Source organism: Ambystoma mexicanum, chromosome 10 (genome assembly GCF_040938575.1).
Source record: "Ambystoma mexicanum isolate Mex_15411 chromosome 10, UKY_AmexF1_1, whole genome shotgun sequence".
In the NCBI taxonomy this organism is placed as follows: Eukaryota; Metazoa; Chordata; class Amphibia; order Caudata; family Ambystomatidae; genus Ambystoma; species Ambystoma mexicanum.
In genome coordinates, this window is record NC_090932.1 from 70,701,705 (window position 1) to 70,723,772 (window position 22,068).

The following is a 22,068-nucleotide window of genomic DNA, read 5'->3' on the forward strand; positions in this document are numbered from 1 at the left end:
CATTTTTGTCAACTTCATTCTTGTAGCTGTTGTAAATATATCACCTGGTCCATTACACACACTGTTATTCTTTTTACATGTATCTATTTCTGTTCCATATTTCTCCAGTTTTACATTCGTCAGATTTTTTTTATTGTGGGTTATTTTCACAGTATTATATTTTTTGGCTACGTTTCATCAATGCCACATAGATAAGCTGTGGATGCTTGTTTGAGTTTTGCAACCTAGCGGCCTCTATGAAAACAGCACTGGAAATAGAAAAAGCAAACTGGGAACCCACCACCGGCGGGAGGGAGTGGCATGAGCAATGGGGCAAGACTCGATAGGACAGCGCTCGGGGTGGGGTCATGGCGGGTCTAGTAGAAATAGTGTGGGCCTCATTGCAAGTATGCCAGTGTGGGGAAAATGGCAGTACTGTTATCACTGAATTACCAGTGCATTACTGTATCACTGTACTACAACTCTGGTGGTGAGGTGGAGGAAATACCTCCAGCACAAGATGGTGGTAATGTTGCTGTCGTACTGCCAAAAAATTGTAAAATTGACAGGATTACTGCCGGCAGAATTACTGACAGTGTTCATTTTGCCCAAATCCTCAGCGAGTCCTATGCACTCCATAAATGGGGACTAACACCGCCACCACCACTTGTAATCTGTTGGTAATTCCACCAAACCAAGTAGTGGTAATGATAATTCTGTTTGGTGGTATTCTGGTGGATTTACCACTGGAATAATACCAATCTTGTAATGAAGCCCTTTATTTGAAAACACAAATTCTACCGCCACGGATATTGCAATGCTTCGTCTCTGTTTTGGCACACGCCACTGATACCTCTCATGGTTTTCTCAGATGTGTGCGTGTATGTGTGCGTGGCGTGTCACTGCTAGCTCTGTTTGTGTATGAGGCCTCCTTCTCTCCTGTTATGTATATATGTGCAATGTCTCTCTATGCTGTGTACAGTGAGGATATCCGTCATGTATTAAGCATAAAAGAGCTATGCCACATGCATTTGGTCCAGCATGACCCTTTCCCTTTTTTAGTTTGGTACAGCAGAGGTATCTCTTCTGTACACAGCACAATGTCTGTGTTTAGGGCAGCAGTGGTAGCTCTCTTCCACACTGGTGCTGTCTCTCCAATATTTGGTGTCGCTGTCCTCTTTCTCCTTCTTTGCTAGAGCGTGGCTGTCTCTCAATGTAGGAATCTGTATGATGGCTCGTTCACATTGGCCTGTGTCTCCTTGTTTGGTACAGCAGTGCTATGTCTCAAGTACATGGTGAGGTCTTTCTCCGGCACGTTGCTCCATGCCGAGGTGGCACGTGCATCCAGGCATGCTTTTCTTCACCATGAAACAGAGATCTGGCCAACCCCATGTTTCCCGGATCAGTGTTCCGAGCAGACCCGGCACTATTCCTGCACTGATTCGTAAAAAGTAGCAGAGAAATTCCATGGCAACTCCTCCCAAAAATGGATGCGAAAAGTTAAAACCTCCAGCATTCCTGGTTCCTGGATTCCCGGTGCGAGTTTGTAGCATGATTTTGCAACCGTATTGACCATGCACGCTTTTGTGATTTGCCCTGAATCTTCGTGCAACAGCTGCAACCATTGGTGGCTCCATTCCTGGGGGATCCACCCCGCTGTACCACAGATTTTCGCTGTGCTAGCACACTAGTGTTTTTTATTTACAGCTACCAATGTAGGTGTACGGTGTGGGACACCACCTGGGTGTAATTGAGAACTACCATATATGGGCCTCATCACGATTTTGGCTGTGATTCTCCCAAACTAATTTACTGTTACCGCCTCTGGGTCCTGTGGGTTTACCGGGGGATTATCAGTGGATTAACAGCACGTGTTAGTCACCAATTCTGTGGACAAAAGTACTCCATAGGGATTTTGTCAGATTCAATGTGAGCTTTAATTCCACTCGGTTACATGTCTTTGCATCGAAAGATGTACATCGAGATGATGTTACATCAAATCTTTTTTTATTGAAAGATGTTTCATCGAATTGCCATAGATAAAGTGGAAAGTGTTTATACATCGAAACCCTTTCATTGAATAGAGTTTCGTTATATAAAAACTTTACATGTTTTGCATGGAAAGTCGCTGAAACATGCATAACGTTCCAGGGAGCTGTCCAGGACTGAAGGCGAGTACAAAAAGTAACAATCTCTAATCTAGCACTGGACAGCTCCCTGTAACTTGTATAGTGTCAGCGAGTGCACTTGACACTTTTATTTTATTTTTTAATGGGGGGTCCCCCATGCCCCCCAAACCCCAATAAAATAAAAATCCACAGTCCTGAAATAGCTCACTAATACTACACAAGTCAGAGGGAGCTGTCCAGTGCTGAAATAGATTCAATACAATTACAATGTATTGCTGCACTGGCAGCACCCTCTAACTTGTGCGACATTTATTTTTTATTGAGGGGGCCTCCCCAAACCCCAACAAACCCCTGTTTTCTAAATGTAACCCTTTCCCCCACCCAAACATCCATACATCTATTTTTATATTATATTTAAAAGTTGAAAATTGTTTGCAAAAAAGCATTTTTAAGGTATGTTTGAGTTGGAAATGCAATGAAAAGAAATTCAATGAATATTTATTTCGATGGAAAAGCATTTTGATGAATACATTTTGATGGAAAAAGAGTCTATGAATCTTTTTGCGATGAAAAGACTATATACCCTTCCAGGAGGATTTTCAGAGGGAAAGTGGAAGACTTACCTCCATCTACATGCTGCCGGCAAATTCCCCACTTCACCTCTAAGTTCACAAATCGGGGGTGTGGGAAAGTGGTGGAAAAGTGGCAGTAATTCCATCACCCCATTTTAAATCAAGGAGTCAGTTGAATCCCAAGCAGTGCTGACAACAGACTCCATCACAACACCCTGCCCTCTTTCTTCTCACTGGCTCTAAGTAGGATTCCTAAACATGGGGACCAACAAACTCACACGCCCCCATCCCCACCTTTTGCCCCTTGCCCCGGTTTGCTTGCCCTACCTGACGCACTGTCTCCGACATGGCATGCGTATTGGGCGTGCGCAGGGAGACGTTGAGAACGATCACAGCGTTGGTGACGATGATGCCGGTCACCATCATGAGGAAGGTGAGGTACCTGCGGAGACAGCCAAAAGACATCATCACTATGCGAAAGCAAGATGGCCGCACTCTTGCTCCCATTTCTGTGTCCAATACTCAGGGACCAAGTTTCTCTATCCAGCGAGTATTTTAGTGCAGGCCCAAGATTGGGGAAATGTCCACGAGGCAGAACATTCTAGAACACATATCTACAAAGAAACAAAGAACTTCTGTAATGTGGTACTTGTTTGTAAACCTTTCATGGTGGGAGCCTGTATGCTCCAGAGCTTCAGTGTTCCATTAAGGAGAGCCGTCACCGCTGTTCCTATAGCTATGCGAATGGCACAGGCTCTCAAGTGCCATGCTGGTGCCTCCTCACGAGGAAGTCCTCAGCTGCTCCTTTGTTAAGGCAATCATCAGAGCTGAAATAGCATACAGCCTTCGGACTGTGCTTCCTGGAACGCACCTAAAAGAGACCGCCCAGAAAGCGCTGCCCAGAGAAGAACGCGGCACGAGAGGAGGAAAGCATGACGTGTCATGAAGTTGGACCGGAACAAGGAAGTCAGGCACCCGGTAATGGGATTTTCAGTGCCGGGAACGGGAGGAGGAGGGCTGGAGGTAGTCAGGGAAGGGGTGTGTGGCCCTGGGGAGGAGCGAGGCAAGGAGTGTGCAAGGGTTTTTTGGGTAGGGAGGGGTGAGCAGACATGGAAGTCGGAACACGGTGGCGAGTGGGGGGCTGTGGAGGCGTTAGGCATAGGACATTCGAGGGTGAAACACCCCCAATGGCAGCTAAATTGCACCCGTTGCAGGCCACTCAAAGGTGGTCTAAAACGGTGGTCATTTTTTAAGTGGCCTCCAATTGGCGGCCTAAAGGCATTTTAGAGGCACTCAAGAATAAAACTGTGACTGTTCAAGCGCTATATGAGCACCTGTTTTGGAGAGTCACTCAGAGGGCCAGCTCACAAAGCTTTGGTGTCTGACTAAGCACTATCACAGTGCCTCTTCTGGAGTGCCACGCAGGAGGTTCCTGCTGAAAAAGTAGGTCTGGCTGCGCGAAGGCTGATCTCGGCCGCCAGTAGTCCCTGCAAGGGTGCTCAGGTTGAGGTGGCACTGAGTTTCAAAGCACTCCGGAGCTTTCCAGTCTTTGTTGGTGCCCACGTGGCCTTACTCAACCAATGGAGAGACATCTACTTCTCTAGCACTTTTTTTTTGATGGACTTGCAACAGTTGCTTCTGTGTGTGATCACCTCCTTCTGTGTGTTCTTGGCTAGCCAGATTACTAACCGCCTGGCAAATGTCTACACGCATTTCACACCCTCCTCCTTAATAATGAAACTGGCAAACCAAATCCTTGCACTGTTGGTCTAGGGGTCCTTTTTTATTGTGCACATTCATCAAGCTCACCAATAGTGATTCCTCTAGTTCAGGGTTCTGCAGGCTTTACACTTCAGCTCCCATCAACCTTAAGCATGCATATTCAATGGCAAAGGATCATGGGATGCGTAGTGCAAGACATCCGGAGAGACGCCGGACGCAGACGCATGCGCTCGTTGAAAAATTATATGTTTTGCAACTCTCTAGGTGTTCCCCTGCTTGCTGATTGAGGGACCATTCAGCACTGATTTGGTAAGTTTGGGGTATTCATGGTATGTGGAGTCACAGCCGCTACTAAAAAAGACCACCCCCTGCTGATACCTGCTATTGGTACAGTTTAGGGTGACCAGATAAAAAAAAAAACTGGACAGGCCATAGACATAGAAGTAGGACTAAAGTAAACATAAATAAAACTGTAGTCCTATTTCTATGTGGCTGTCCTGTTGCGGGGGGCATTGGAGGAGAGCGGTAGGGGAAGGGGAGGAAGTGGGGGCGTGAAATTGGGGTTTTGAAATCAGGTCCCAACAAAAACCGGGACCGCAGCCACCCACTCTTCCAATCCCTGGACGGGTTTTATAAAATTAAAAAACTCCCGGGACTCTGAGACGGAGGACGATTTCCAGGGACTGTCCCCAGAAAACCGGGACTTCTGGTCACCCTAATACAGTTCTCCTAGAAACTCAGCTACATAGGGCGCACAAATGACTGCTTTGGTCTGCAGCCCACATTATGACAAATAAGGGGCTGGTGCCTGTAACATGCATTAGCAGCCGTTGCAAATCTTATGCTTGATTTTGTTTACGGAAAATAGATTTGTTTTTTGCAGCTGTTTCAGTTTTTTGAATGTGCTTCCAAATTAAGGTAATTTTCTGAGCTTGCGTAAAGCCCACAGTCTTCCCCTCCAGTTTCCAGCCCCGCCATTCTGAGGTGGGTGGAAGGCATGGAGCGATGCTGCCATGCTTTCCAGCTGCAAAAGCTGCCGACATCTGTCATTGTGGTGCTGGCGTATTCACCGGCGTCACTGCAAGGATGTCTAAAATATCTGCCACTTTTCTAATTTACAAAAGTGTCCCTGGGGTTTCAGTAAATTAGAAAAATGGGCCTGCCCTCTAGAAAATGCCTTGATTATAAAAGAAAATATTTGTATTTTGTATTTGTTTAATATTTATATCGCGCACCAAACCCTGCGGTAACTGGATGCTTGAAAACTTAGAGGTTACATACATAGGAAGGCAGGCAAATTATAATCAAGTGTAAAGACAATAAGTGGGACCTGGTCACAGGTGGGTCAGATGCCAGGAGAAGAAGTGCCGTAAACTAGTTAAACAACAGATGAAGAGCCGTAACATCACTAGCCATTGAGCGGACAACAGTGATGAGGCATGTTGCTCAGCCAATTTCTTATGCTGGCTTTAAAGGTGAGGAAGGAAGGTTCCTGTCTAAGCGGGATGCAGTTACATCATTTGGCAGCTTGCAACGTATGCAGTAGATGTTAATGAAACCTCACATTTGTCATATTTTAACTCTTTTTTTTACCTGCAAAACCAGAGCTTTTGAAAGAATCCCATCACAGTGCCTGTCCTGCATCACTGATCTGCTAGGGCTGTTGTCTGGCTGTAAATCAACTCTAGATGCCAGGCAGACACATTCTTACTTTACCAGAATATGGTGCTTTTAAGAAAAGTGCTGTTCCTTCATAGAAGAGCACTTTTGTATTTTTGCATGAACTTCAGAACGGAGCCACCATGCCTGATTGTGACATCAGTCCGTAAGGTGAGCTGCGTGACTGCTTTCTTTGCAATGTTTTTTTGCACACTGCACCTTATTTTGACGCTGCCATTGAAGTTATCTGAGCAAAGCTGTCGATTTGGAGAACAACTCCCACCGTGATGGAGGTGTCCCATTGTGTGCGACGAAAAAGGGCAGAACTTAGCAGCACACTTGCTGAAAAGCAATGTTTTTTAAAAGAATAAAAAGAAAAAGTGCAACATTCCTCCAAGTTCTGTTTAAAAACAGAAAAAACACAAAAAAGCCAGATTTCCCAGCACGGATATCATTTTTATTACCAAGTGTGCCTTGAAAGTTGGAGAACACATTTTGTGTGCATTATTTATGCTGAAAGATTTCCCAACAAACCCGCCGCTGCAAACGCAGCCATTGCAGCGGCGTATGATCAGCACTGGCGATTGGGCTGGCTCTCGGCGGATCCGAGATCTGGCACTAGATTTGTAGCCGGATCTCAGGATCTGGCCAGAGTCAGCGCAAGATGAAGTTACAGTCCTCAGCCACGACCCGGTCTGAAGCCACGAACCGGTTTATCGGACACATGGACCCGCATTATTTATTTATGCAATGGTTGTCGGATACATGGACCCGGATTATTTATTTATTTATGCAATGTTTGTCGGATACCTGGACCCGGATTATTTATTTATTTATGCAATGTTTGTCAGATACCTGGACCCGGATTATTTATTTATTTATGCAATGTTTGTCTGATACCTGTATCCGACAAACATTGCATAAATAAATAACTAGACAGGTATCACACACACAGTGCATGAATAAATAAATACCCCTCTTAACATTGAAACTATCACACACTATGCAGCCACCCAACTGCTTTCAGAGGGGAGCTGCAGGAGCTGTGCCGGTAGCGGTTCAAGTAAAGGAAAACGTTGCTTATGGGCTGGAGAACAGAAATCACCGTTTGAATAGTACCCAAGGTGGAGTTTTTTTTATAACATGGGATGCAAATTGTGCATTTTAAGGAATATTTACTCAGCAACGCTGGTCAAAACTATTATCCGCACAGTGAAGTAACTCATCACCAGTGCCATGGAAGTGGTTTAAAGTGCAATTGATATATAGTTTGGAAAAGAAGCAGCATGAAAGAAATAGTGCCGTTTAAAACTTTTACATTGGACATTTACTTTGATCGGAGGTCAACTGCAAGCTCTGCCCCCTAAACCACGCCTCCTCAGGCACCGCCCCCTACCCCAACTCCGCTCCCTACCCAGACCCTTGTGGGATCGCCACCAATTTTTTTCCATTTCCACCACTGCATATAATACTATAATTATTGCAGCACCACAATCTGCTTGGTGCACGATTCCAGTGACGCTTCATAATATTATGTGTGCACTGCAAGACAAGTGAATAAAAAAAAGGCTTGTTTTAGCAAAATATTACTGTAATGTTATTTTTCTAGAAGCCAAACAAACGCTTCATCGTTCATGAGCTCCAAATACTCCAAACCACTGTGGCTTGATTAGTTACTGGAACAGCGAGATCTGAAAACATGTCCCGAGTGATGAAAACACGCCACCGGCTCCCACTACTGGCCAAGGTTACCATGTTCAGAGCAGCTGCGACGCCAAATGCAAAGTTCAGAGACGCATTTCTACAGAGTACCAAGAACATCGCCATGTTTGCAGGTCCACAGGAGCCTTTCTGTAAAGTACAAATGTGCCGCTGTCCAATGGAAAGAAAGCATGTTTAGAAAGTCCTAGCCTTAACACTGTCAGCTGTACTGCAGGCTCGCGCTGCCACCTTGTGGTCTTACTTCTGTACTGTTTTTCTAAGGAACCAAACTTCATTTTTCGAACGCAAAATGTTTGCTGCTGTAAGTCAAGTTTTAAAATCACACATTTTATTAGACCAACTGAAAATAATATATAGAAAGGGAGTAATGCATTAAGACCCACAAACCTCTTCATCTGAAGAAGAAGTTTGTGAGACTTGGAAAGCGAATGCATTCTTCCATCTCTGATATGATACGATATGGCATTTATAACGCGCCTATACACAAGTGTTTCAAGGCGCTATGCAGCAAGGGAGGGAAGACAGAGACAACGATCCTACTGGGCCAGGTGACATTGAGATCGTGCAAGTGCAGGGGAGGGGGAGAAGGAGAAAAGTGCGGGAGGGGTGGGGACAGTGCAGTACATGGGATAAACAGAATAAATAAAAACAATAAGTAAAAGTACAGCCAGCTGGTGGCAAGTGCAAGGGTAAATGCAGACATCAGGTGTCAGTGTCACGTGCTGATGGTGGGCCTGTAGGGATACAGAAAACAGACCCACCAAGTGCGGGGGTTGACAGGGAGGCAGTGCAGGTGTGCAACTGGTGGGGGAGGGGACCTGGGCCCGAGATCAGAGGGTGACCAGGTGACCAGGTAACCAGTGCAGTTTCAGTTTCAGCCAGGAGTTGTCAGGGGAGAGGAGGAGAGGAAGCAGAAGCAAAGAGGAAGGTTTTGAGGTGCTTCTGGAACCGGCAATGGTCCTCTTAGTATTTTCAGTTGGTTCAATATTTGGTTGTATTTATTGATATTTATATAGAGGTTCCGCCAAAGTGCTTTGCATAAAAGAACAAGAATGTTACAAAAGACAATGACATAGTGATGATGATGATGAAGTGCAAAATGCAGATTAGATGTTTTGAGTCCGAGAAGAGACAGAAAATGGGTTGTAAGTCAAATGCGAAAGGTGTCAAAACCTTCATCTTGTGCAAGATTGAACACTTTGAAAGGATGGCCGCCTCTGCACCCCGCAAACGATGCGTTACGGGGTGAGGGGAGTGGGGGTGGGGGATTGCAGATACCACCTTTTTGTTTGCAGAAGTGCCACTTGGCATGCAGAATCTGCTTGCACCGGCTGCTCTGCGCGTGTTGCTGTCACTAAAGCCACCGGCATGAGACGTTGAACGAAAGTGGCGGATTTCATATGAGCCCCCCACTTTCCTATTGCTGCAGAATAGGTAGGGTGCCATTTAGAAAAGTGGCCTTCTGCAACAGAACAACACTTTTGTAAATAGGCACTTCCTTCGGAATCGGGCCCCGAAGGTAAAGTGGTCCGACCCATTTTGATGAGGGTGGTCTTCTCCGGGTGTTTTCAATGGTAATGAGGAAAGCATTGTAGCGGTGGAGTTTTTATTTATTTATGCACTCCTTAACGATAGCAGAAAATATAGTGTTTGGAACAAAAAACCTTAACATAGCTTTAAGAATGGCAGTAGCATTCCTATTACTGGGTTCTTTACAATGTGTAGACGTTATAGGAGGTGATGATGATGAGGAAAACAAGTACACAGACTTTAGACGGGGGTGCAGTGGAGAGAGAGAGATAAAGATATATATATGGGGGTGAGTTGGAGTAGAACTAGCCATAAGTGCGTGATATGTGTGATGTTCACCTTCGTGCAATCTAGCACGAACGAAGTCGCAGCAGACGGCTATTACACTGCCCATAAAAACCACAAGGACACTAGGGTATCGTGTGTGGCCCCCACTGCCTGTTTCCGGTGCAAGTGCGTCCTTTTATTACATCTCTCCTTCCTATGACCACGTGGGGACGGATTCCCCCTCCTATCACGTGCTACACCACATTCCTCCCAAACTTGCATTTGTAAAACAGAGTGTGTAATACCAAAGTGGTGTTTATCTAGTTCAGTGGTGTGTGGTGCATGGTCTTCAACGTGCTCACCGCGGTGCCCCTGTCTCTCGATGGTATATCCCCTGGAGTATGTACCCTCGTAGTCTCCATGACCGTTAGGGGCGTTCCCCCACGCATAGCGGGATCCTCTCTCTCGCTCAGGCACGGGGTCTGGGCACTTCAGGTGTCATTGAAGTATCATGTCAGTCCTCTCATCTTCTCCTGGGGATTCCTTTAGGCCAGTCGGCGGCTCAACCGTCTATGGGGCTGCAGCTCTCTTTCCACATCAGCGGTGGCACCAGGGGAAAGTGTGATATTTTTCGGGTGATCGATTCCCATCTTTTCTGGCTTCTGGGGTGCTGGATATAGGGTTTAGGGCCATCTGCCACTGGGAGGACTTACATGCTACACAGGCTTTGATTAGGGCTAAGACTTTTTGTTGGATCTTGGGTTTCCAAACCCAGGACTTTAGGTATGTCTGGGTCTTCACTACCCCTTGATGTCCATCATGTGCCAGCGGGAGTGCCTGTTCTTTGAGCATTTCCGGTAGTACGATGCAGTGTCCTTCCAGGATGACGCCTTCTGGCAGGTGTTGTGTCGATCCTTTGAATATTGGGATCAGTGGTTTGTGATCCGTGAATATTCGGGCAGGCTGGCCGAGGAGGTTTACTTGAAAGTGCTGGCGCTCCCACAGTATCACCAGCGCTTCCTTCTCAATATGAGCACAGTTCTGTTCTGTATTCTTGAGGGGTCGGCCATTGAATGCGATGGGGTATATGGTACCTTTGTGGTCCACTTGAATTAGCACTGCTCCCAGGCCCACTGGGCTGCTGCCTTCCAACAGTTCGGTGCTCTGCTTTGATCTGCTGGAAAGCTTTTTCTTGCTCTGCTTGATGTTGAATAACGTCATCTTTGCTTTTCCTGTTAGTGAGTCTTTGATCTGCTGGAAAGCTTTTTCTTGCTCTGCTTGGGGTTGAATAACGTCATCTTTGCTTTTCCTGTTAGTGAGTCTTTGATCTGCTGGAAAGCTTTTTCTTGCTCTGCTTGGGGTTGAATAACGTCATCTTTGTTTTTCCTGTTATTGAGTCATTGATCTGCTGGAAAGCTTTTTCTTGCTCTGATTGGGGTTGAATAACGTCATCTTTGTTTTTCCTTTTAGTGAGTCTTTGATCTGCTGGAAAGTTTTTTCTTGCTCTGCTTGATGTTGAATAACGTCATCTTTGCTTTTCCTGTTATTGAGTCATTGATCTGCTGGAAAGCTTTTTCTTGCTCTGATTGTGGTTGAATAACGTCATCTTTGTTTTTCCTTTTAGTGAGTCTTTGATCTGCTGGAAAGCTTTTTCTTGCTCTGATTGGGGTTGAATAACGTCATCTTTGTTTTTCCTTTTAGTGAGTCTTTGATCTGCTGGAAAGTTTTTTCTTGCTCTGCTTGATGTTGAATAACGTCATCTTTGCTTTTCCTGTTATTGAGTCATTGATCTGCTGGAAAGCTTTTTCTTGCTCTGATTGGGGTTGAATAACGTCATCTTTGTTTTTCCTTTTAGTGAGTCTTTGATCTGCTGGAAAGTTTTTTCTTGCTCTGCTTGATGTTGAATAACGTCATCTTTGCTTTTCCTGTTAGTGAGTCTTTGATCTGCTGGAAAGGTTTTTCTTGCTTTTCACAGCATTCCCATGGACTCTCTTTTCATGTTAGCTAGCTTAGTGGGGCAGCGACTGTGGCCAGATCTGCAATGAACCTGCCATAGCACGTGCCCTTCTCATGAAGCTTCTGACTTCAGAGATGGAAGTAGGGGCTCTGGCTCCTTTGATGTTGGCAACCTTGGCTGGGTCAGGTGACACACCTTTGGCGTTGAACACAAATGCAAAGAAGGCGAGTTCACTTTTCCTGAACTCACACTTCTTGGCATGTAACGTTAGGCCTGATTCTTCTATTCATTGTAGTACAGCACTTAGCTGGGCGTTGTGCTCCTTTGGAGACTTCCCGTAAACCAGGATGTCATCACTGACATTGGTCGTGCCAGCCCTATCGTGCAACACTCTCCGGATCTCATTCTGGAATCCCTTGGCCGCCGAGGATATTCCAGAATTCAACCTGCAAGGCCAAGGTGACATGAGAATGTTGTGATGTATCTTGATACACGGGCTAGGCCCATTTGGTGGTATCCTGACCATAGGTCCAGCTTGCTGAACACCATTGCTCCTGTAGGATCCACAATCAGTTCATCAATGGTTGGTGTTATGTGGCATTCTCGTCCTATTGTCACATTTCTTAGTTACATGTCTATACAAACGCAGACTGCATTTGGTTGCTTGGGTTTTTGTGTTACCACCATGGGGGAGACTCAATGGGTGGGGCCAGATGTATTCTCAGTGATCCCCATGTTTTCTAGTTTCTCTAGTTCGATTTCCATAGCTTCTCATGAATGGAAGGAAAGCCGGCGATGTCATACCACCCTGGGTTCAACATCGGGCAAATGTGCAGCTTGACTGTTCGCCCCTACAAGCACCCAATCCCTTGAAATAGCTTGGTGTATTTTCCAAGTAGTCTGTCGACTTCGGGGGGTTTGATGCTGAATGCAAATGATCCGTTTTTGTTTTTGGGCAGTCTTGCCGCTCATGAGGGTTTCTATTCCTAAGTCGACTACATATATGCAGGTCCTGTTCTGTTGTGTGTTAGGTTCCACCAAAATGATCCCACTACCGAGAGTGGTTTCTTGCACCCGTACGCGAATAGCTGCACTTGTACGCGAATAGCTGCACTATCTTGTTTTGGAGCTGCAGTAATGGTTTAATTTCTTCAAACTTCACTGGGGGCATTACGTTTACTTTTGCTCCGGTGTCTATTAGTACTTTGTGTAGATTCCGTCTGCTAGGATCAAGCAGGTTGGCTGCGCCGTCCTCGTCTTGTTTTGCTTTTTCTTGGCTGGTTGAATGGCTGAGATTGTGGTGACTCGCTCACTGCATTTCTTAGGTCAGCTTTTTGGCCTTTCAGGTGAGGAATCTTCATCTGACGCCTCCTCCTCCTCTTCGCTGTCACTGAATTGTTTTTGATCTGAGGCCACAGCTTTCGCTTTGCCTTTGTCTCGTCATTTGTATGTGGCAGGGCTTAGACACCCTGTTTCTTTCTGAAGAGTAGGGTTGAGGCAGACGGCTGCAAAGTGATTTTGTCATTTGTATTGTTGGCAGGTGTCTCCTAGCACTGGGCAAGGTTTGTCCTTGTGCCACGCCCCTGCGCACCATTTGCAGGATTCTTTCCGCTTGTCTTTGCCGATGCGGCAGGATGTTGGCAGTTCTCCTCACTTTGGGCCTGGATTTGATGGCTGCAATTCTTTCTCCTTCCATGTGGTTGTCAATTGGCAGTCTACTCATTGGTACTTCCATCGCTGCAACTTGCGCGTCAGTACATTCTCTTTGTCGGTCTATTACCAGGATTTGGTTTAGAGGTAGGTTTTCCTCGGATAGAATTGCCCTGCGCAGCTTCTGCGATGAGATTCTGGGAATGATTTGTTGATGTACTGCAAAATCCTCGTCTGTGAACTCACAGCCTAGGGACATTTCTCTTATGCGGGCGTGTACATCAGCAATTTGATCTTCTGGTCTTTATCGGGTCATGCTCAGTTGGAGGCGTTCGTAATCTGGGGTGAACTCTGGTTTGAATTTTCTATTCAGGACTGCCTTCGCTGCTTCATAGTCATCAGCTTGCTCTCTATTGGGTAGGGCGTTAAACAGCCTCATTGCTAGTGTGCCAAGGTTGAGAAGTGTCCTTAATTCCTCTGCTTCTGTGATTTTCTTTGCTTTGACATGGAGCTCAAACTGCTGGAGCCATAGATCCCAGTGCAGCACTGCCCCTGTTGCGCATGGGTCAAATGGTCTCATTAAAGAGCCATGGGTGACGTCCAAACCTGGGATGGGCCCTTCTGGTTCAGTGGCTCCTCCCCTTGCGCTCCTGTGGGTGTTCCCTCTGGCTGAGCTTGCTTGTGGGCTGTCCATCGTGAGAACCTGCCTTTTCTGTCTGGTCCATGATAGTCTTCTATCGGGCTGTTCCCTCTTTCCTTTAGGGACGGCTGATCCCCCTTCCTTTCCACCCTCTTCTGTTGGCCTTGTGTAGTGGGTCTAGGCTTCTGGGGTAGGGGCGTGGTCTAGAGATGTTTGTTGGGGCCGTGCTTGTGCTTGCTCACCTGCTGGTTACAACCTTGTTGTCTTCTTTTCCTTTTCGAGCCTCTTGGGCTCTGTCTTCCTGCGTTGCTCCGTAAGACAACTGCTCTGGCGTAGACTGGAGCCGGCTCCACCACGTGTGGTTGCAGCCTGCCCTCTTCGTCGCCAATGTGATATTCATGTTCTTACAAGCTGGCACGAACGGAGTCGCAGCGGTCTGCTATTACGCTGCACATAAAAACCACACGAACACTCGGGTATCGTTCGTGGTCTGCACTGCCCTTTTCCGGAGGGCATACATCCTTTTATTATATCTCTCCTCCCCTTCCTATATACCACGTGGGGCGGGCCCCCCCCCCATGACGTGCTGCCTGGGGGGCGACAATACCACAATATGGTTGCCAATGACCCTGATCACCAAGTCTAGCACAGATATTAGGCCGCCATCTTGCAGGTTACCTGGCAGATAAAGAATCCAGAGACCATGCAGACTTCACTCATCTCCACCCATCCTTTCCCAAGCTGCTTGGGCCAGGCCGCCTTTACAGATATTATTTTTTATGGGGGGGGGGGCATAATGTCCCTGTTGGCGTCCCTGAAAAATGGGCTGCTGGCTGAGGTACGTTGTGTGGCAATGTTCCTAGGAACACCAGGTGGAGATTTCGGCACCCTCTTCCGGGTGCATCAGGGCAAGTGGAGAATCAGATGCCAGCCTCAGGTTCACGGCTAGGTGGTAAAAGACCCAATGGCCTTGTCTGGCACATCCTGCGCAAGGGCTGCTGGGTTTCTGTTGCGGCAGAAGTCTTCTGCTTTCGCGCATGCGCAGAGGCACGTGTTTTCAACACTTGACTTCAGCATTCTCTGGAAAGGGACAAATGGGTTCCACATGGAAATATTACTGCTGTGGGCAGGTAGCGGTAGATTTATGCACGTTTTCTGGTGGTCACACTGATGTCCTTGATTCTGGTTTAGGTCGTTGCACATTTCGACTTTTGCTCTGCAGTGTTATGATATGCGCCTTAAAAACCTTCAAAACACCTTTTTTTTTAAATGAGTGTTTACAGTTTATTTTGAAGGTTTACACTAGAATTACATAAAAGACAAGATAAGTTATCTTTTAGGCGATGGGTCTGTAATGTTTGGCTCTCTAGATATTTTGGACTGCGCCTCCCATCAGTCCTAGCCAGTATAATCAATGATGAGAGATCATAAGAGTAGAAGTCCAAAACGGAAGTTAAGTCATTTCAGGAGAGTTATAGTACTGGTTTAGGGTAACTTTCAGTGTATTTGTTACTTCTTCCATTTCTATTTGGAAAAAATACTAGTGATGAAGTTGTCTTCAAACAACATTTCATCCCGTGTCTCTATCAATCACCTTGTAAGACGATTTAGAAAATGATTTAGAAAATGTAGATATTGTAGAGAGGATGGGGTTTAAACTTTACGACATCTCTTTAGGACGATTGTACACAATTAGACCCATTGAAAAGCACAATAGTTGGCCAATATGGATGATACAAATTACTGTGTATATAGTAATGGTCATATTATGAACTATGGCCCCATAGTAAATTCATATATATATATATATATATATATTATTTTTTATCGTTTGAGGAAGAGTTAACTGATTTCTATCTAAATATGGCTTTTTATAGTGTTAATAGTTTCTTTGTAGCTATAAAAAACTTTAATACGAAAAAATGTAGCTTAGAGCAACATTTATGTGAGCTATTTTCAGTGCCTGTTTGCTGCAGAAAGTGGGTGAAGGCCCTCTTATGCGTGCTTTATGGGTAAGCACAATTCTGGGCGCAGAAGCTGTATTGGCGCCTCCCTTGTCACTTAGACTCGAGTCTTAGTGTTGATGTAAAGCACTGCCATGTTGTTATGCTAATGGGTGTGGTCATGTATGTTTTATAGGTTATTTTATTCTAATGAAAATCCTTATTATAGTGCGAGCAACATACCAAAATATAACACATGTTTGGAAAGGGTGCAGTGAGCTAAAACGTGATGGCAGACCCTTCTGAGTGGAACAAATGCAAGACCCTCTGCATTGTCCACAAGGCTTTCTGGGGCCAAGGCCCACACTACATCCAACTTTCTCTTCCAGAATACTTTCCTTCTCAAGCCCTTCACTCAGCCACCTCTAACTTCCTGAGGGTCAGACGCTTCTCCAGGCAGATAGTGGGGGTTAGATCTCTCTCTCTCTCCTCTGCAGGTGCCTCCCTCTGGAATGGCATCCCTGCCCCACTCAAACTTGAGCCGGACCACCTGAGGTTCTGGAAGCAGCTCAAGACCTTTGCTTTCTCCACTGCTTTCTCTCTCTCTCCCCCTGCTGACCTACCTGTCTCCTGTGCCGACTGGTTGCTTGGCTACCCTCAGAGTTCACTGGGTACCAGGTTCCTCCATGATCAGTCCTCCCTGCACTGCCTCCCGGCCTACATCGAACTTAGAGGCTGTAACTGTTACCCACAATCCATGGCTGCCTTGCACTTACCCAGAGCTGCTCTGCCCTGGCTGTACTCACTCAGAGCAATACTGCCCTGAATGCACTTCCCCTTTCCCCCTCCCTGGCACTACCCCGGCCTCCCTACCCGCTGCACTTTACATCACAGCACTTGCATTATCTGAATAACACAAGGCATAGTAAGATCGTTTGTCTTGTCCTCCCTCTGTCCTCCCTTCCTTGTCTTGTCGGGCCTAGAAACACTTGTGTACAGGCGCGTTATCATATAGAACAGGTTATTTGAACCATATTCATTCACAGTGGAGGGACTCCCACACTCTTGCAAACATAGCAAAATATTTCAGTATGTGGTACCAAGAGAGTACCTGGTGGCATGCATATACATTCTGTAATTTAGTGGTTGAACAAGCACCACAAGTTGGGATGAGCTCATTGTTGCATAACCCAGTAAATAAGGGAAACAGACTAAAACAGATGAGAGTCATCAAATGAATGCCTCCAAGTTCAGGGTTTCCAAGCTTTTCGAAATGGGAGCCATTTTAAGACGTGGCGCACATTAATGGGATGGCAATTCCAGCCTTGAATCACCCTCTCGGCGAAAGTATATTCCAATATTGAAACCCTCCTAAATGTCTGAGCCTCTAAAGACCATCCTGGCCCGTTAGGATCTGAGAGCCAAGAGTATTAACTGAGTTTCATCAGAGGCCAGCATGGGCTTGAGCAATCAAGTTCCCACAGAAGTCTACGGGGAAGGTATAGAGGGGGCACCTGTCTGAAAAAAGGGGTGTTCTTTCTCACTTCACAGTCATCAGAGTCATCTGCACTCTGAATGCTGACTGCGCAGCACGATTGTAGGTACCTAAATAAAACCTTTCTAGTGTGTTTTTTTTGGGGCGTATTCAGAAGAACCGTGGGAATCTACCAGACACAAGTTGCCAAGATAGATGGGGTGTGGATCACCGCTTCATGAGGTCTTGCTGAGAATAAAACTAAAAACCCTCAAAGCGAGCAGCGCGATCTGTACTAGACAGAAGGAACCACAATCCCACAAGGGGGGGGAGATCTTGACATTCCGTGAGACAAGATCCACAACATAAGAAGAGTCTCCAAAGCGGACTGCACCATCTCAGAAGGGATTGACTGCAGGGCTCCCAGGAGAGGCCAGCATGGGCTTGAGCAATTAAGTTCCCACAGAAGTCTACCGGGAGGGTATAGAGGGGGCACCTGTCTGAAAAAAGGGGTGTTCTTTCTCACTTCACAGTCATCAGAGTGATCAGCCCAACATATGCAAAGACTGTAATAGAACATGGGGCCTAATCACTCGGGAACCCTGGCAGAGGAGCCCAAGGCTTCAGAGATACCTAATGTGCAGTCTACAAGAGTGAAGCAACAGAGAAAGATGTGTCCAGTACTGGAGAGAAGGCTCTTAGGGAACAGGTGAATGGAACAGAATTGCTCCAGTGGCCCAGCAGTCATGTTGCGAAACTCCATCGTCTGAGACAACACCTGGGTAAAGCAGTGTAGGGGACATAAAGCCTGCATTCTGGGTAGGTAGTGTAGGGGACATAAAGCCTGGATTCTGGGTAAAGTAGTGTAGGGGACATAAAGTCTGCATTCTGGGTAAAGTAGTATAGGGTACATAAAGCCTGCATTCTGGGTAAAGTGGTGTAGGGGACATAAAGCCCGCATTCTGGGTAGGTAGTGTAGGGGACATAAAGCCTGGATTCTGGGTAAAGTAGTGTAGGGGACATAAAGTCTGCATTCTGGGTAAAGTAGTATAGGGTACATAAAGCCTGCATTCTGGGTAAAGTAGTGTAGGGGACATAAAGCCTGCATTCTGGGTAAAGTATAAAGTAGTGTAGGGGACATAATGCCTGCATTCCGGGTAAAGTAGTGTAGGGGACATAAAGCCTGCATTCTGGGTAGGTAGTGTAGGGGAGATAAAGCCTGCATTCTGGGTGAAGTAGTGTAGGAGACATAAAGCCTGCTTTCAGGGTAAAGTGGTGTAGGGGACATTAAACATTCATTCCGCATAAAGTAGTGTAGCGGACATAAAGCCTGCATGCTGGGTAGTAGTGTAAGGGACATAAAGCCTGGATTCTGGGTAAAGTAGTGTAGGGGACATAAAACATTAATTCTGCATAAAGTAGTGTAGGGTACTAAAGCCTGCATTCTGGGTAGGTAGTGTAGGGGACATAAAGCCTGCCTTCTGGGTAAAGTAGTGTAGGGGACATAAAGCCTGCATTCTGGGTAGGTAGTGTAGGGGACATAAAGCCTGCATTCTGGGTAAAGTAGTGTAGGGGACATAAAGCCTGCATTCTGGGTAGGCAGTGTAGGGGACATACAGCCTGCATTCTAGGTAGGTAGTGTAGGGGACATAAAGCCTGCATTCTGGGTAAATTAATGTAGGGGACATAAAGCCTGCATTCTGGGTAGGTAGTGTAGGGGACATAAAGCCTGCATTCTGGGTAAAGTAGTGTAGGGGACATAAAGCCTGCATTCTGGGTAAAGTAGTGTAGGGGACATAAATCTTGCATTCTGGGTAGGTAGTGTAGGGGGCATAAAGCCTGCATTCGGTGTTCTCATCCACCAGGCCCTGTCTGGCTGGTGCCCTGCTCAGGGGGCAGGCCATCTGACGGGTAAATGGGGCGAGATACTAGATTCGACTTCTATTCCTTTGGCCTTGGATCCATTTAGAGAAAGTCTCTCCCCTCTCATCACCACATGAATATCTTATAACCAGACATAGGTTTTCTCTCATCGCCTCCCCGCTCAGCACATTGCTGACCTGCTCACCCAACCTCTTTCAGTAATAGTCCTATTGGGTCATTTCTGTTTAATTTTTTTGGAGATGACTGTATCAAAAAACAGACTATAGATGACTCTGACAAGACATAGAATTCAAACTTAAGAAAGTAAAACATAACCAAGAACTGATCAAGACAACACCTCTAGCACTTGAAACTAAAAAGGAAGGATGGTACAATATATAAGGAAAATGATTTATATAAGGTGATCATATCATTGCATTGAATAGTACAATTCTGTATTGTGACTCATATACTCAAAATGGCGGACTACAATTCTTATTCGTGTTTATATTTTGGTGCACGTCTTATCTAAAATCAGATGTGATTAGTGGCACAAGTAAGGTGCAGAAGAGGAATCACACTCCCAGCTCCTGTCAAGAATATCTTTCCCAAATGCAATGAGTGTGTGGGACTTTGAAGAAGCAGGCAACCTAGCAAGGTAGAACTTGCTGGCAGGTCAACACATGAAAACGTGTTTGACCACCTTCCAAGCAGATGGTTTTGCCCATGGACACACTCTAACCTCTTTCGAGATCTGAAGGACAATAACCTCGGCATGATTAGTGACACGCACCGGTAACGGGGCACTAATGAGCCACATCGGCCCCCGAGAGACGCCTGAATGTCTTTCATACTCCTCCCCATGGCCCACGAGGCCCTCTAATGGGGAACATCCAGACTGTCCAACAAGCGATGTGAAGAGGCGTAAAAGAGGCCGAACAACTCACAGCCATGACACAGTGAACCTCATGATACCACACTGCTGCACAGAGACAACCAACCCAACAATCACGCAGCCATGGGACTGTCAGACAATGCAACAACCTACACTCGATGTGCCTCCCTGCAACTGAACCTTGTGACCATCACAAAAAAACCTGACATTTTGGCTCGACACAGATGTCCTTGACCACACATCAACCACACATGACGAAATAGAAGAAAGACAGCCAAGATGGCTCAGTTCAGAGGTCATGGCTGACATTCATATATGTGTACTAATTTGAAATAGTAGGAATATCAAAACACCCACACATGTATCTATGTCAAAATACCCTGCACCCAGTGCCAATGCTACTTAATGGGGGTCATTCTGACCCTGGCGGTAGGGGGTTAACGGCACCGGTAAGGATGCCGGTGCCGTTAACCCCCTACCGCCCTATTACGAGATCCCTTAGCGGGTTCCTCTAAGGGCGGCTGGTTTTGCCAGCCGCCCTTAGCGGGAGCCGCTAAGGAACCAGGGAGCAAATAACGGGCCCACAATTAACGGGCCCGTTATTTGCTCCCTCCCCATTCCCATTGAGCGCTATGGGGGCTCAAATGGGAATGGGGATTGGTTTTTGAATGGGGACTTACCGGGTCTTCCCAGGTTGGAATGACCCAGTAAGTCCTCATTCAAGGAACCCGGACCGGGACCAATTTTGGAGGCAGCCATGGCGCTAATAGCACCATGGCTACCTCCATATTCAGAATGACCCCCAATGTCAGAATACCCTGGTACTCTCAACCACTCTGTTAATTCTCCCTCTCCACCCCACACTTCCTCTTTCCCCAAGCAGATTAACATGTATATTGAAGAGAGCAAGCACTGTTTCCAGAAAGACACTTACTTTACGATGAGTGGTACGGCCTGGGAGGTTTCTGGAACCTTCTGTGCGACCAGGAAAAGGAAGACAGTCTGAGCCAGGAGAATATTAATGGAGACGGTACACTTCTGACCTCCAGCTGTTGGTGGAGAAGAGAAAGCTGACACTTTTGTCTCTACTAGAATATTTCACACAGTACTTACTCAGTTCTTTCAGGTCTTATATCCAAGCCTTGCTTCGACTCCACTACAAGCACAGGGAATTTGCAGTTCTTGCTGTTAAACCGTGCAGTTCGCATGTGTGTGTCCCGAGGGCCATTAACAGGTTTGAATAGCTTTTTATATTTTCAAACACATTTTATTACGTTTTAATCATTACAATCAAACACCCTTAAGACATCAACTACACAAAGGAAACATTAGCATAAAATGGGGAACAGAACTAATTGGTCAATTGCTCGCCCCTTAAACTACATGAGTTTTGGTTAAAGTACAAAGTCCACATGATGAAATATGTAAAGTCTAGGGAGTTTTCCTGTGGAGTCCTACGTACTCCATAACTTAACAAATGTTTGGGGGGTAACCCCGACTTCTACGTACCCTCTCCTCTAGGTATCGGCACCTGCCAAGGCCATCCTTCTAACATTGGTATTACCTTAACCCCGCATTTTATTGCAATATTCCTTTTCGCCACAGCCAATGCTGCGGAAAGTGACAGATTTTCAAACCTGATATAATGTATGTCTCCCAAAACACCCAGTATTATCATCCTGGGATAATTCTCCAAGGGTCGTTCCGGCACCATTTCCATCTGTTTTTTCCCAAAAGAAAGCAGATCCACAGTATGTGAAATAAAGAGCTTAGCCAGCACTAGAGTCGGAGTGCCGGCAGTGTGGCTGTGGATTACGACCCATCCTATGGAGAAGTTCCCTGGAGAACATCCTATGGAATATTTTCAATTGCAGAACTCGGAACCCAGCTGAGATACCAATCTCACTGGGCTACCTCCGGTATAGGACCAAGATCCCGCTCACATTTAGTTTTCACGGTCGGATGGTCATGAGCGGTGAAGATTTAGATGGCTTCGTAGATGGTCCAGGTAGGATATCTGGAGATCTCCTCTTCAAACCAATTGCCGTCTAGGAGGGATCGAAGCG

At 46.1% G+C, this 22,068-nt stretch overlaps 1 protein-coding gene across 1 annotated transcript in view; it reads right to left on the reverse strand.

Moving 5' to 3' along the window:
- The window catches only part of CHRNG (cholinergic receptor nicotinic gamma subunit), a 265,266-nt gene that overhangs the window by 29,522 nt on the left and 213,676 nt on the right, over positions 1–22,068 (reverse strand). The window contains exons 8-9 of the mRNA XM_069617539.1: positions 20,937–21,051; positions 3,008–3,122 (exon numbers count right to left, since the gene is read on the reverse strand). Coding sequence (XP_069473640.1) covers positions 3,008–3,122; positions 20,937–21,051 — 230 coding nt within the window. The remainder of the gene's footprint in view (positions 1–3,007; positions 3,123–20,936; positions 21,052–22,068) is intronic.